The 14,215-nt window shown below is 51.2% G+C and overlaps 1 protein-coding gene and 1 long non-coding RNA gene across 5 annotated transcripts; both read left to right on the top strand.

Moving 5' to 3' along the window:
* The first annotated feature begins 158 nt into the window (after positions 1-158).
* On the top strand, positions 159-3,750 carry ZFP36L1 (ZFP36 ring finger protein like 1). Its single transcript, XM_064424308.1, has 2 exons — positions 159-435; positions 1,224-3,750. Exons 1-2 carry the CDS (start codon positions 379-381, stop codon positions 2,172-2,174), a joined length of 1,008 nt encoding a protein of 335 aa, XP_064280378.1. The 5' UTR covers positions 159-378; the 3' UTR covers positions 2,175-3,750.
* A 1,023-nt stretch (positions 3,751-4,773) lies between these two features.
* LOC135303068 (uncharacterized) lies at positions 4,774-13,938 on the top strand. 4 transcript variants are annotated; one of them, XR_010364601.1, is made up of 5 exons: positions 4,774-5,266; positions 5,343-5,432; positions 9,187-9,405; positions 9,908-10,004; positions 12,706-13,938. It is a non-coding gene; the product is annotated as an uncharacterized LOC135303068 (long non-coding RNA). The 4 variants fall into 4 exon arrangements; XR_010364602.1 differs by lacking the exon at positions 9,187-9,405; XR_010364599.1 differs by having other exon boundaries at positions 9,908-13,938.
* Positions 13,939-14,215: the final 277 nt, after the last annotated feature.

Here is a 14,215-nt window from a genome sequence, read left to right as displayed (position 1 = left end):
GCCCGCCGGCCGCTCCGCGTTCTCTTCCCCCCTCCCCCCTTCCCCTTGTCCCTCCCCCTCTCCTTCCTCCCGAAAGTTTTTTTGGGCCTGGCCGCCCGGGTGATTCAGTCGCGGTGTCAATCACCCTGCCCTCCTCCTCCTCCCCTTTCCCGCCGCCGGGCTCCGCCTCCCGGGGGTAAGTCGCAAACTTTATAAGTTGAGCTTTCCCCCAGCCCCCTGGAAGCGGCGAGCGGGCGCGGCGGCCGGGCGGGCTGGTGGCGGCGTCGGCGGCGGGGGGAGGCTGCGAGCAGGGGCGCTGGAGGCTGTGCCTTACCCACGCCGTGACTCCTCGTGTCCGAGTGCCGCTGCCCCACTCGCTTCCCCCCTCGCTCGCCGAAGATGTCCACAGCCCTGGTGTCGCCCACCATCTTCGACTTGAGCGAAGTTTTATGCAAGGTAAGGGCGGGCGCCGCCAACTTCGGGGCTTTTCAGCTTCCTTAGGGTTCGTGTTCGGGCTTCCCCCTTCCCCTCCCCCCACTTCGTTTTCTGGTCGTGGGCGAGTTCGGCGCCGGGACCGGAGGGCGCAGGGCGGGAACCGAGCGCGGCCACCCCGTTTCGGGACGCCGGGGTCTCTCCCGCCCTCGTTTCCCGCCTCGGCCGCTCCGGAGGAGGAAGGGTGGGGGAGCCGCCCGCGCTCCCGGCGGGCTCAGCCGCGGCGCCGAGCAGGGGGGCCGGATCCTTCCCGTGCCCCCGGGGCCGCCGCGCTACAACACGCCCGGGCGCGGCGCGGAGGGCGGCGGCGCTGCCGCGGGGCCGGGCGGGGAAGAGCGGGCGGCCGGGCGGGCTCGCTCCCCGCGGGGCTCGGCCGCCCCTGGCCGGCCGCGCTGCGGGAGCGGTTGGGCGGGCGGGCGCCGCGCGCTGCCCTTCCCGCGCGCCGCCGGCCCCGGGGCGCTCCCAGGGCAGCGCTCCCGTCGCGCGGCGCTTGCGGCGCCCCCCCGCGCTCGGCCGGCCGGGACCGCTCCGCGCCACGGACGGGGAGGGGCGCGGCGGAGGGGCCGCAGCAGATGTGGCTGCGGGGGGGCTCTCGGGGCAGGGCGGCCGCCGCCGCTCCCCGGGCCGCGGCAGGGGCGGGCGGTGGGGTGCCGCACCGCGCTCGCCGGGCTCCGTGGGGGGCTCCGTGGGGATGTCGGAGGAGGTGGCGGCAGTAGCAGTGACGTTGACCGGCTCTTGCTTTGTCCCCGCAGAGCAACAAGATGTTGAATTACAGCCCCTCGGGTGTCAGCGGGTGCCTGCTGGACAGGAAGGCGGTGGGCACCCCGGCGGGCGGGGGTTTCCCTAGGAGGCACTCTGTCACCCTGCCCAACTCCAAGTTTCACCAGAACCAGCTCCTCAGCAGCCTGAAAGGGGAGCCGGCTCCCATGCTGGGCCCCCGCGAAAGCCGCTTCCGGGACCGCTCCTTCTCCGAGGGTGGCGAGCGCCTACTGCAGCAAAAGCAGCCCGGGGGACAGGTCAATTCCAGCCGCTACAAGACGGAGCTGTGCCGCCCCTTCGAGGAGAACGGCGCCTGCAAGTACGGTGACAAGTGCCAGTTCGCCCACGGCATCCACGAGCTGCGGAGCCTCACCCGTCACCCCAAGTACAAGACCGAGCTGTGCCGCACTTTCCACACCATCGGCTTCTGTCCCTATGGGCCGCGCTGCCACTTCATCCACAACGCGGAGGAGCGCCGCGCCGTGGCGGGGAGCCGGGAGCCCGCCGTCACCGACAGACCCCGCCTGCAGCACAGCTTCAGCTTCGCCGGCTTCCCCAGCACTGCTGCCAGCGGGCTGCTGGACAGCCCCACTTCCATCACACCGCCGCCCATGCTGAGCGCCGACGACCTGCTGGGCTCCCCCACCTTGCCTGACTGCGCCAGCAACCCTTTCACCTTCTCCAGCCAGGAGCTGGTCAGTCTCTTTGCCCCCAGCATGGGGGTGCAGGTGCCCAGCGGGAGCTCCCCCACCACCTTCTTGTTCAGGCCCATGTCCGAGTCCCCCAACATGTTTGACTCGCCACCCAGTCCTCAGGACTCCCTCTCTGACCAGGAGGGCTATCTGAGCAGCTCCAGCAGCAGCCACAGCGGCTCAGATTCCCCAATCCTGGACACCTCAAGACGTCTTCCCATCTTCAGCAGACTCTCCATCTCCGACGACTAATCTGGGGTTTACTCTTGCCCCTCCCCACCTCTATTACGATGTTAAGCTGAACTCCCCCCACCTTGTCCCCGGTAGTTCAAGCTGGATGTTAACATGTCCACCTGCCTGCCCGATACCCACTGGCTTAAACCTTAAGTGCCAAAATTACGATGAGAAGCAATAACGTTTACAAAATTAGTGCCTTTTAACACTTTTCACTGTGACTGTATTACCTCTCCAGCTGCAGAGGGCACCAGCAGCTCTGTGCACTTCCAGATGTGCAGGAAATGTCCGAATCCGGCTCCCTCCACTGGCCATGTACTGCATCGCCCTCTCCCAGTCCCTTCCCGACTGGCCAGTTTCTGCTAGGCTGCAGGCATGTGGGCAAGTGTTAACATCCAGTCCTCTTTCTCCCCTCCCCTTAAAAGACTAAATCTTGCCTGGATCCGCTCAGGTCTGCGGGAAGAAAAGCTGAGAACGGACAAAGATTGTAACATGAGTGGGACTTCGACTGGGAGGAAGAAAACAAAAAAAGAAAAGCAAAAAACAGATGGACTATGAGAGACTTGATTTTGGTGCTAAAAGTTCCCCGTGTATACATGTGACATCTTAAAACAAATAAAGAAATAGAGGGGTGGGGCTAACAGAAGTCATTCCACACACACAAGTTCGTGTAAACAAAGTTCCAGTAGACATAGCTTTAATGGTTTTGCTCTAGAGTACTTTAGACCTATCTTAGAGCACTCACGCCAAGCTTTTTGTTATTTTTTTCTGGGTTTTTGATTTTGTATAACTTTTCAGAAATTGGAGAGCAAATTTTGCTTGTCACTGCACAACAATATAAAAAGCTTATTTAACTTATCAAAACGTATTTATTGCCAAAACCTTTGCTTTTTAATTTTGTTCATATTTATCGGGATGATGAATCCATAGAATATATTCTTTTATGTTTAAATTATGATCTTCCATATTAATCTTAAGATTGTGAAGTGTCTTTTTTCCTTTTTTCCCCACAGTTTAATATATTATACTACAATGACATTTTTGTAACTTTACACTTTTTTGGTTATTTTATTTTAAAAAATGAAAAATTAATTTAAAAAAATGCAAAAACTGTGTTTGGATTATTTATTTTAGAACTCCCTCCCCCTTTTTTGTGTTGGACTGCAAATGGAGTTGTTGTGCATCTTTGCCTTTTCTCTTCTCCTCCTCTTCTCCTCTCCCGGGTCTTGCCTACCTGGGCTTTAGAATGTACATACCTGAACTCTGTTGCGAAACAACGTGGAAGGAAGACCTTTATCTTCCTCTTATTGTATAGATTCTTCAAGGAGAAAAGCCTTGGGCTCAAAGTGCCTATCTGAAGACATTCCAAATACAGTTTGTCTTTGCATTTCTGTATTCCAAGTTTGGAGTTTTCCTTGCCAAGGTGAATGGGACTGGCACAAAGAGAATAATGAATGTAATTTTTTTTTTCCCCCCTGTTACTGTTCGCTACACTGCTTTTTCTTCCTCTTTGTGTGAGTTTATTTAAAAGAGAATCTCTTTTGTAATGACTGTTTGCAGTTTAAATCAATAAACCCCAAGTTTTTTCAATAAACTGACAGTGGAGCTGGTTTTACTTGCAGAAATTGAGGGGCTGGTTTAGACAGCCCCACCAATGCAGGTGCTTCTCTTCTCTTGACCCTTGAAGTGCCTGCAGTGTGCCCAGGCGTCCATCCTTCCTCACTGATGCAGCAGGTCAGCCATGCAAGTGCTTGGGAGCAGATCAGTGGCAGCAAATACCTGGTGTGCCCTCCCCTGGTGGCCTCTAACCTTCTCTGTCTCTTATGGAGTGCTTGAGTCAGTCAGTGTGCTCCTGACGAGTTCTTTCTGATGAGCATTGCTTAAACCTGGGATTGGCTTTTGTTGCTTGCATGTTTTGTGTGTTCCTGCACAGCTCATTCCTCTTCAATGAGGGCTTATGTGTGTTTTGAGTGAGGCTAAAGTGGGATGTCAAAGTGTTAGAGATACTCCAAATCTCAGTCCTGGCTTCTTGGTGGTACTGGTCTGCTTGCACAGAGGGGCTCTTTGGTGCTTTGTGGGGGAGAGGAACATGAACCCCCAGTGAAGGCTCAAGTGTATGCACACATCACCCTGCTATCCCATTTAAGCCTTTGTACATTTTGAAGTTTCAGCAATCCCAGAAACTTCTCAGATCATTAGTTTTGTTTAGGAGCACATCCTTGCCAGCGCTGCTCGTGGTGTTCAGTCTTGTGTTTTCACCTTTGAGCTCCTCTGTGGAGCAAGCTTTTGCTTCCAAACTGAGGCTGAAATGTTGCTGCTGAACCACCAATCCTTCAGCTGTCTTAACATGCCTCAATGTTCAGATTTCCTAATTCATGTTGGAAAAGTTCCTGCCAAACAAAAGCTGTAGGATACCTCAAGGCTTACACGGGTGAACCAACCTTCTCTGCGGTTAGCTCTATGCACTTGTGTGGTCTGGCACTAAAGGTGAGCTGGGTGGAGGAAACACGGAGGAAGAAGAGTTGCTGATGGAAGCTGCTTCCCTTGAACACTGCAAAAGCTATGTGGGGAGTTTCTTTGGCAGATACTGATGTAAATTAGTGCATGGTGTGGTCTGTATGCTGATCTCTGAGAGAAGAGCCTCAGGCACAGCTTCAGCACTGCTGGCCTTCAGCAGTACCTTTGACTGCAGCCTTGCTCCTGGGCATAAAGGCAATGAGCCCCACGTGAGGGATGGGTTCTGACTGGGAAACTCGTGCCTGGTTGAATCAAGTGCCCAGGTGTGCCTCCTCAGCTGCTGGGAATCAAGCTGTCCGCCCCTGAAGAGTGAGAGTATCTGATCTGGAGGGGATCCCAGGTCTACTGCAGGGCACAAACATGAAGCTTCAAACTGCTTGCTTCCTTTCTGGACTTTCAGTGCAGCTCTTCAAACAAATAGTCTTTGACCAGTTAATAATTGATGAATTATAGCTGTATCAGTTGCACAATGCTATTGGTATGACAAACAACCAGGAAGCTGTGCTAAAAGTAGGTCTTTGCCCATGGTATTTGGGTACTTCCCTTGCCCTTCAAGTGCACTGATTCCGGGAAGCCAGCACTGTTTTTCTTCTGTGAGTTTATTAATTATATACGCTTGGTCACTCTGTGTTTTGCTTTTTGAAACTAACCTTGATCTGCTTTGTGCAGGGGATAGAGAAGAGCAGAACAGGATGCAAGAGCCTTCAGCAGTGAAAGGATTTACCTGAAATGATACCATTAGGATTCATTGCAGCTTTGGTATGTGGCAGCAGACACTCTAGAGTGTCTCTCCTTCCCTGTGTTTACCATGGATGAGTTGTTCATGCTCTTTCTCAAAGGGTTAGCAAGTTCACCTAGTTGTTTAGGTGAAGCTACTGGTAATGGCTGGTAATTGCCTAGGCAAGGCTCAGAAAAGTATAAATAGCCTGTTCTGACATGATAGTTTTGAGACACACATTCCTCTGACTTGAGGATTCCTTCACTCTGGCTTATTGATTTAGTGCATGGGACTTTCAGAGTGGCCATAAAGCAGGGCTGGGCCTGTGCACCAGAGCAGTTGCTCCTGGCATGCCTGCTGTGGCAGGGCAGAGAGAAGCACCCACAAGAACAAGAAGCCTGTAAGGTGCCATGGCAAAGTGTGCCTCTGTACACTGCACAGGCTGTGCTTACAGTTCACACTGTGGGGCAGGGGACGTGGCTGTGCTTCTCTCTGCATACATTTTGTTGTAGTCATGTCGCTTGCTGTGGGCTCCTAAGAAAGGACTTGGTCTATGCCTCTGGGCTACAAGCATTGCTGTTTTCTGGCTTTGAAGTCAGGTGTGTCTAGCGCTATCCACCCTCAATATGTCTTGGAAATTAGAGCCATTGTGTATGGCTGGCTGTGCCAGTTGCCTCTTGGTATGGAATAATGTGATGACTTTGATCGGTGGCTCAGATCCCACCCTGGTACCTGCCTCCCCCCTTCCTAACTCCTGCAAGAGCTGTATGTGTCCCAGAGACACTATCGACTGCTCACTGCTTTGCTATGGACTAGCTGTGGCTCTTGTGCCAAAACACCTTCAGTTCTGCACTTAGCCTCTGCTTCTACAGGCCCTATCTCATTTCCTGAACATCATAGGAGAGAGATGAAAAGTCAAATAGGGGTTCTTTGTTATTGCTGATGATTTTGTTTTTAAAGGCAGTTGGGAATTTAAATGTCTGATTTTGGCCAACTTTTGTTTAGTATCACTTGTACATAGATATGGTGTGCCAGATTGCAGGAGATGAAAAATATCATTTAAAAGGAGCCTTGAAATTTTCCAAGTTCCTGGTCCTGACAGAGTTTGTCTCATCAGTATAGTCATGAAATTGGGAGACAGAGAGGGAAAGAATTTGGAGAAGAAATACGCTGGGAGGACTGTTACCAGCTGGCTCAAATTTTCAGTCCATATGGTTCCCATGCAGTAAATGCAGTGGTCTGTGGATGGGACTTGGGCTCCTGCTGCAAATCACCTCGGGAAGAATGGGCTCTGCCAGGCCTTTGCACAGCAGAGGGGACGTGGCAGTGGGGCAGGAAAGGGTGGGGTCACCACTGGAGATCAAGAGCCAGAGACTGAGCCCATGCAGCGTGGGGATAGCATGGGAGAGAAAGAAGCCCTGCTGTCTAGAGTCTGAAGACTACTCATGTTCAAGTGCATAAAGCCAATAATCTGGCTCTATCCACTGGGGCTCAAGAGCATCAAATTGAGGGGAAGGTCTGGATAATGTAGCCTGCTGGACACTATCTGATGACCATGCCCAAGGATATGAATGACTATTAAGATGCAGTCATACAGGCAAAAACCACAGCATGCCCTTTACACGTGCTAATTGCTGCAATTTGTGTGGTCTGTGTTGGGGAAAGCTAGCATGTGCTTGAGTCTGGAGAAAGAGGCTTTGGGAGAAGGTGCTGTGGTCAGTGTGTGAACAAAGAGGCTCCTGACTTCAGTGCTGGGGGTGTGTTGGGGCTGGAGGCTGAAGACATGCCCAGGGGCAGCAGTGACACAAAAACACTGCCTGGGAGGGAGAGAGAGACTTGTGCTGCAGGGAGGCTCCTCACGCCCTGCATTAGAACAGGCAAACACGAAGGTGTGAGGTCTGGTGCCTCCCGGGGGGCTGATGAGGCAGTTCTGCTGCAGAGAGCTGGTGTGCCGAGTGACCACATGCTCCAGCAACAAGCAAAAGTGTGGTCAGTGAAGTGAAAACAGGCAAAAAATTTAAGTGAAGGACCGTGCCTTTCTTACCTGGGCCCCACAGAAGAGGGGTCAGGAGGAGCTCACAGCAGAAGCAGTTTGAGGGGCATGAACCAGGCACAAACAGGAAGAATGCAGCAAAAGCAGTGTTAGGAAGGAGATAGGTGGGAGGAAGGGGTGAAGGAGTTGTAGAGCGTGTCTTGGGCTGGGAACACTGGGACAGATGGTGAGACTGGCTTGGTGGGGGGACACTTCAGGAGTCTGCTGGGAACCCACAGAACAGCTCTTCCCCTCGAGGCTGAGTCCACTCCAAAATGTTAGAAGATGATTCTGCCTGGAGATGCAAAATGTCCTTTGTTTAGAGACTCTTTGGCCCATTCAGCAACGCCTTTTCCTCACAAAGCCGATGCTTATTCCCTAGAATACTTACAGAGGGAAAAAAAAAAAGTTCCTCTTAGACGCCCTAAACCAATACCTGCTGTGACTAAGCCCTGTGGGCAGCTCCGCAGCTGATTTATGTGCTCCTGCTCCTCGCCGGAGGGGTTGGAGTGGGAGCGGGCGCGGCGTTGAGCGCGGCCGGGGCGCGCTGCTCCCCCCGCGCTGCTCCCCCCGCGCTGCCCGCTCCGCGCTGCTCCCCCCGCGCTGCCCGCTCCGCGCTGCCTGCCCCGCGCTGCTCCCCCCGCGCTGCTCCCCCCGCGCTGCCCGCTCCGCGCTGCTCCCCCCGCGCTGCCCGCTCCGCGCTGCCCGCTCCGCGCTGCTCGGGGGGAGCGCGGCCGCTGCCGGCCCTGACACCGCTGCGGGCTTCCTCGCAGGCCGAACACAGCTCCTTTTGGCCAGTGCAGCTTTATGGGCTCGCCTGGGTTTATTATACTGCAAATGTTTTGAATTCCACATGTGAATTTCCAGAGAGGCTTTGTTTCACTTTTGCTGCCCCCCCCCCCCCCCCCCCCCCGCCGCCCGCCCCGGTTTTCATAATTTTTTTTTTCTTTTTTTATTACCACTGCCCTAACCTCTTCTTTTTGACTGGGTTTTGGTAATAGCTGCCGTTTTCTGAGCAAACAGAGGACTGGAATTCTCCCTGCCTGGGCTCCAGCTGCCAATTAATCTCTTTTCATAGTTTCGTTTTATGTCCGCCCACTATCCCCACCACATTAACTCAGTCAACACATGGAAGTGAAATTTTTCCATCCAGGATCCTGCGGGTTGTAAGGCTGTTGTGGAGCACGTGACTGCCAGCTCCAGAGTTTTCTTGCACCTCTGGGTGGAAGGAAGTTTTCTCATCCCCCACACATGCGAGCGGTTGCCGGTGGGATGTGGAAGGTTTGAACAACTGGAGTTGGTGGAACGTTTCAGGGCTCGGCGGCATTCCTGTGTGTGTTTGGAGTCCCGGCACGGCCGTAGGTCTGGCACGTTTGCGGTGCCTCGGCGCTGCCAGACCCTGCTCGGCACATGAGCCGGACAGGGGCTTCTCCAGAGCCCTGCTCTCCCCGCAGGGCTTGTCTCCCTCCCAGCGAGGACAGAAAGCACAAGCAATGACGGTATCCACACAGACGGATGGGGTCTGCTTGGCCTATGCAGATGTGTTTTGTAATTTCTACATGATGCCTTTCACCTGTGGGCCTGGGAGGACTTTACAGGTATTTTGGGCATTTGGCAAATAGGTCTGTACCTATTCCACAGGTTTTGGAACCCTGTTAGAGATACAACTGCCAGGTAAAGGGGATTGTTTGGCGGTGGCACAGTATCGCAGTAAGAACTGCAAAAATAATTCAGGACTCCTGATACTTTTTCTCCTGTCATAGTCTCCAGGCAACAGCAAATATTTCTCCTGAATACTCTGGATGAGCAGATGCCAACGTTGATTCACAGGAAAAGGATGTAGCCACGCAAGCCATAGAAATGTTGTTTGGGATGGTAGCCACGGCCCCTAAGGAGACATTAAGCAATATGGAACAAACGCCAATGAAGCTCTTAAAGCTCTTGCTGTGTTTGCTATAAAGAGATTTCTTGAGAAGCCTTAGGTGGGAACCTTTGTGATTTACCTTGATTACAGCTAAGTGGATGGAATATACTGTGTTTCCCAGCTCTGGAGATGCTGCTAGGGCTTTTGAGCACCAGCAAAGTTCTGATTTACTGAGAAGTTATCATCACAAGATATGAGGAGAGCTTTTGTTAAAATAGCTGTTGTTAAAGGCCCACAGCAGAGCATAAAAGGCACACTTGCTTGGAAAAAGAATGGCAGTGAAAATAAACTGGGTGCAAAGAGGCACCCTGTTTATTATCCCTGAGTCTCAGATATTCTGTGCTGTATTTACAAATAACCCCATTTGCCCCTATTATTATACTTACAAACTTATAATGAGATTGAAAAGCTGAGAACAGTCCTAATTCACCCCCTCTTCAGGGTGCCCAGCCAAAAGAGCTAGAAGAGCTGCAGAAAATAATTTTCCTCTTAGGTTTAGGTAATGTGGGTTTTGGGTTCATTGACTGAACCTGCTGACCAATATATTTTCTTTCTTCCAGCAATTTTCTGACCAGACAAACACTTCCAGTGTGGATGAAAACAGAACCGGAGATGTTTTGAAAACATGCAGAAGTTTGTTTCAAAAGCGAGCAGTTGGTAAGAAATAGAGGGCAGACAGCCTGGGGGAGGCCAGTGGTCCATGGCCTGGCCTGTGGGGTTATCAGTGTGTCATCCAGACTGGCAGGGCCTTCCAGTGAATCATTCAGACCTTCTCTTTTAACTGTGGCAGGGCTGCACTCCCTGTTGTCACACCACCTCTCAGGCAGAGGGGGTTGACTATTGATAGCCTTGAATGTCTCCAGCACCGAGGCGTGCACAGCATTCCCTTGTCAGGGAGTTCCAAGGCTCAGGCAGTTTTAACTTCTCTGTATTAACTTATACTGAACCTGAATGTCTCCTGCAGAGGTTTGTGGCCACTAACTTTTTGTCCTGTTGCCTTTGATTAACAAGACTGGAGCCCAATTTCCAGACAAAGTCCTGCAAAATGGCACGTGTGGTTTTACCTTTCAGCTTTCCTGCCAGCTGTTCTCTTCTCCAGCCTGTTCCCAGGGAATGTCATTTTCAAAACATTTTCATGCTTCTCTTCACATGCCTGCTAGAAATATAGGTGGTCCTAGACCCACCCTGGACTTTCATTTTAAGCCTGGCTCTGCACTTGGTGATGCTGTCCTGCCTTTGGTTCTTGAGGTGCTAAATTTAACCTTCCTGACCTAATGTGGGATGAGGTCAGGAGAAAAGCACCATGTCAAATTATACTGGTTCTGCTAGCAATACAGTGGGAATCAGAGTTCCACCTCCTGTCACAGCACTGTGCTGCCAACCAGGGCCCTGCCCCATTACTGTGGGCCGTCCTGGCTGCCCTCACTCAGCCTGGCCCTGGTGGGTGCCTCATTATGCAGAGTTTATCCCCAGTGGCTTGCATGTATGAATAAGTGTGCATACCTAATATCTAGTAACTAGCTCTGCTATTAGCACTGTGCTTCACAGCACCCAGGGTCCCTGGGCTGTCACCCCGCTGTCAGGCTGGAGCAGCCTGGGGCCCCCACCAGTGCACTCAAAGGAAGCCATACTCCTGCCCTTTGGTTTTCCTCATGAAGGAGAGACATTATTCCCTATCCCCAGGGAACATCAGCTTTGAAACCCGGAGCTGATTTGTTTCCATTTACCATTATCTTGGTTTAAGTAAATTACAGCTCTTAACAGCAGTCATAAAATTATCTGGCTTCAAAAAAATTCAGCTGTAGAATTTGGTCCTGTGGCCTCCCTGATCAGCTCATTTCCAAGGGGCAAACATGCACTGGGAAAAGAAACGATCTTGTTCATCACAAATGGCCACCTCCCCATTGTATCAGTAGCTGCCTGCTTAGTGTTGCTCACTGTAGAAAAGTACAGCAAACTTTTCACCATGCACTGCTTCACCCTTCTGAATTACTCTGCCAAGGTATTTAAACCAACCAAGTCATCCACCATCCCTCACCAGCGGCCACCACGTCACCAACATTTTAGAATCAGGTTCTGCCCTGGAGAGGAGGTTCCTTGGCAAAGCAGTGATGATCCTCACTGCGGGATTTTGGATCACCTCTGGCTATACTGCAAGTAAAATATTTTCCCTTAACATCTGCCTCATCTGAAAGGTGAGTGGCAGGCTGGCTGGTTCTAGGAATCTGGAAGCCGAGTGGCAGGCTGGCTGGGTTTAGGAATCACTCTTGACCTGTGTTAGGATTTCAGCAACGAGAATCTGGTTTCCAATTGTGGTACCATAAGGAAAGAGGATAGACCAGATGCTTAGCGTATCCAAATAAAAACCCCAAACCAATAAAATCTTATTTTAGTTGCTAAAACAGAAATTATGAGTCTAAATACCCATAAGGAGTAGATGAGCTGGACAACCAGCAATATCAGACAAGCATTGTTCTAGCAATGGTATCTGCGCTTTATTTCTGTTGGTGAGTGTAGGCAGTGATGTGTCTCTTTCTTCATTCAAAAACTGGCAGATAGCAAGGCCAAGATGACAATTTATATAATTAGAATTTCAAAATAATATATTATGCCCCATTTTCTGGTACATAGAGATTAACTGTGAAAAGGCAGAGCTGGCAGAAATGTGGATTTCTTCAATATTTGCACATCTTGCTATGTGCTCCCGCTGGTAGGACTGGGAATGCCATGACTTTCCCGCATGTGGCAATGAAAATTGATCAGGGGTCCAGCCTGCTCCTCTGCTTAAGCTAAGTAAAACACAAAAGTGGACAAGAAACATGAATGCAAAAAAGTAAAATCCAGTCCAGCTCCAGGTAAAGGCAATGTATCAGCTCCTTTTCAGTACTCTCTGACACATACAATTGGTCCTTGAACTGCTGTCATTTGGTCTGCTAGAAAAACAAATCATAATGTTCAATATGAAGCAAACCAGGAAGAGAGGAAGAAACTGCAATTCAGCAGTAAGCATCTGAGCAGTGTGGAGCAAGTGCTGGTGGGGACTGGAGCCTGCAAATCCAGCCAAGGGCCCCTAACTCACAGGCTGTGCTAGATCTCATGTGATTCCCAAATGCAGTGGGGAATAAGGGACAGGGAAAAACCTGCTCTAGGAACTGACTGTATTTTGTCCAGCACTCAACAGCTGTTTTGGGTCTTACTTCGCAAAAGATTAAATCATTTTTTTAAAAAATAAAAGAAAAAAAAAAGGAAACATAAAAGAGTGATTGAAATTGAGATGGGGAAAAGAAAGTGTCCCAAATAAACATGTTTTTGATGGAGGAACTGGGTTTTTGTACCCTAGCACTGTTTGTACTTTCAGATTGTCAGCAATCTGTAGCGTGCTGAGCAGAGGACAGTGTGGTGGAAATACCTATGAAGCAGTGAGAGCCTTATCAAGGTACTGTACCAGGAAATACAGCGCTTTCTTTCCTACTTCATGCACGATACTGTGATTAAAACCAACAGCACGCCTCATCATAACATGTGCCTTATCAGCCCCACCATCTGATGACAGCAGCAGCCCTCGGCAGAGCAGACTGACATCATCCAAAACCTCAGGAGCTCAAGACCCAAGTATGTAGCTAGGCTGCAAGCTGTGCTGATCTGTTTGTACTAAACTTGCAGGTACTTTGCTAGAGGAAAAGGAATACAAAAATCAAGCCCAAACAATGTTTCTGAATGTTCCTGACAGGCCGTAGTGCAATTTAGCAAACGAATGCAGCAGTCAGAGGAGGTTTTTGCCCTCAGCAAGTACCACAAGTCTGCTCCACAGCTTTCTGTAGCTTTGAGGGGGGGGGGAAGGTCAAACTAAGACATTGTCGCTGCCTTGGGGACGGTGCCACTGGTGATTTGGTACAGAGCCCCACTTCCAGCTCGGGCTGGAATTCCCCCACGTTCAGTTGTGTGTGGCTGTGAGGTCTAGGTTCATCCTATGTCGGTGGAGCTCTGAATCTCTAAACTTTATCATGGCTGGTTCATTGCCAGTCTTCTTGTTGGGTTACTGCTAGCTCACAAGGCAAATCATACTGGCTCTGGCCTTCTGGCCTCCTTTCTGTAATTTAAAATGAGAATTTCTACAGTCACAAGAGAAACAGAAAATAGAGTACGCTTTTCTTGTGTAACATTCAGCAAACTTCTCTGGTTTTAATTTGTTCTCCCTGTCCTGGGTTCTTCAAAACACCTTCTCTCATTTACGTCAGCATAGATTTACCACACCCCAGTTATTTCAGACCTGGATAGCAGCATGGAAAAAGATTACCAGTCATCTGGAGCTGCTTCCTTATGCCTTGGACAAAAGAAGATCATATGGGACCACATTCATTCAAGAGCTGCCTTTGTGTTTGTACAGAACCCAGCATGAGTGAGCCTACTCCTTCTTCCAGTTCGCCCTGCTACAAAATTGTTCTTAAAAACACCCTCTGCTTTTAATGTTTGGGTTTTGGTTGGTTTGTTTTTAGCTGCAATGCAAGCTTTCAGAGGGAGATCAGGCCAGATTTAAACGCTGAATGCATGCATAGCTGCAAAGCAGGGCGACCCAGCACGGCTGCGGAGTGTCCATTAGAGCCCCGGGCCATGCGGGCTCGGCGGGCCCTGCTGCCTGCTGGCACCCGGCCAGCGGCGCTCCGGGCATTTTGAGTGTCCCCGCACCTGTCACACGGATTTGGGGGCTGCTTTGCCCAAGAGACCCTGTCTCGCAGGACACGCTCGCTGCTGCCACAAACTCTGCGGCTCCCTGCCCTCCATCACCCCGCCAGGATGGCAGCCATGGGCACCCATGGGCACCGGCTCCTTCGGCAGCCCGGGCAGGCTGAAAACACCCAGCCGAAGGA

The sequence above is a fragment of the Passer domesticus genome, chromosome 6, assembly GCF_036417665.1.
Source record: "Passer domesticus isolate bPasDom1 chromosome 6, bPasDom1.hap1, whole genome shotgun sequence".
Taxonomy (NCBI): Eukaryota; Metazoa; Chordata; class Aves; order Passeriformes; family Passeridae; genus Passer; species Passer domesticus.
This window is presented reverse-complemented; position numbering and strand designations above follow the sequence as displayed.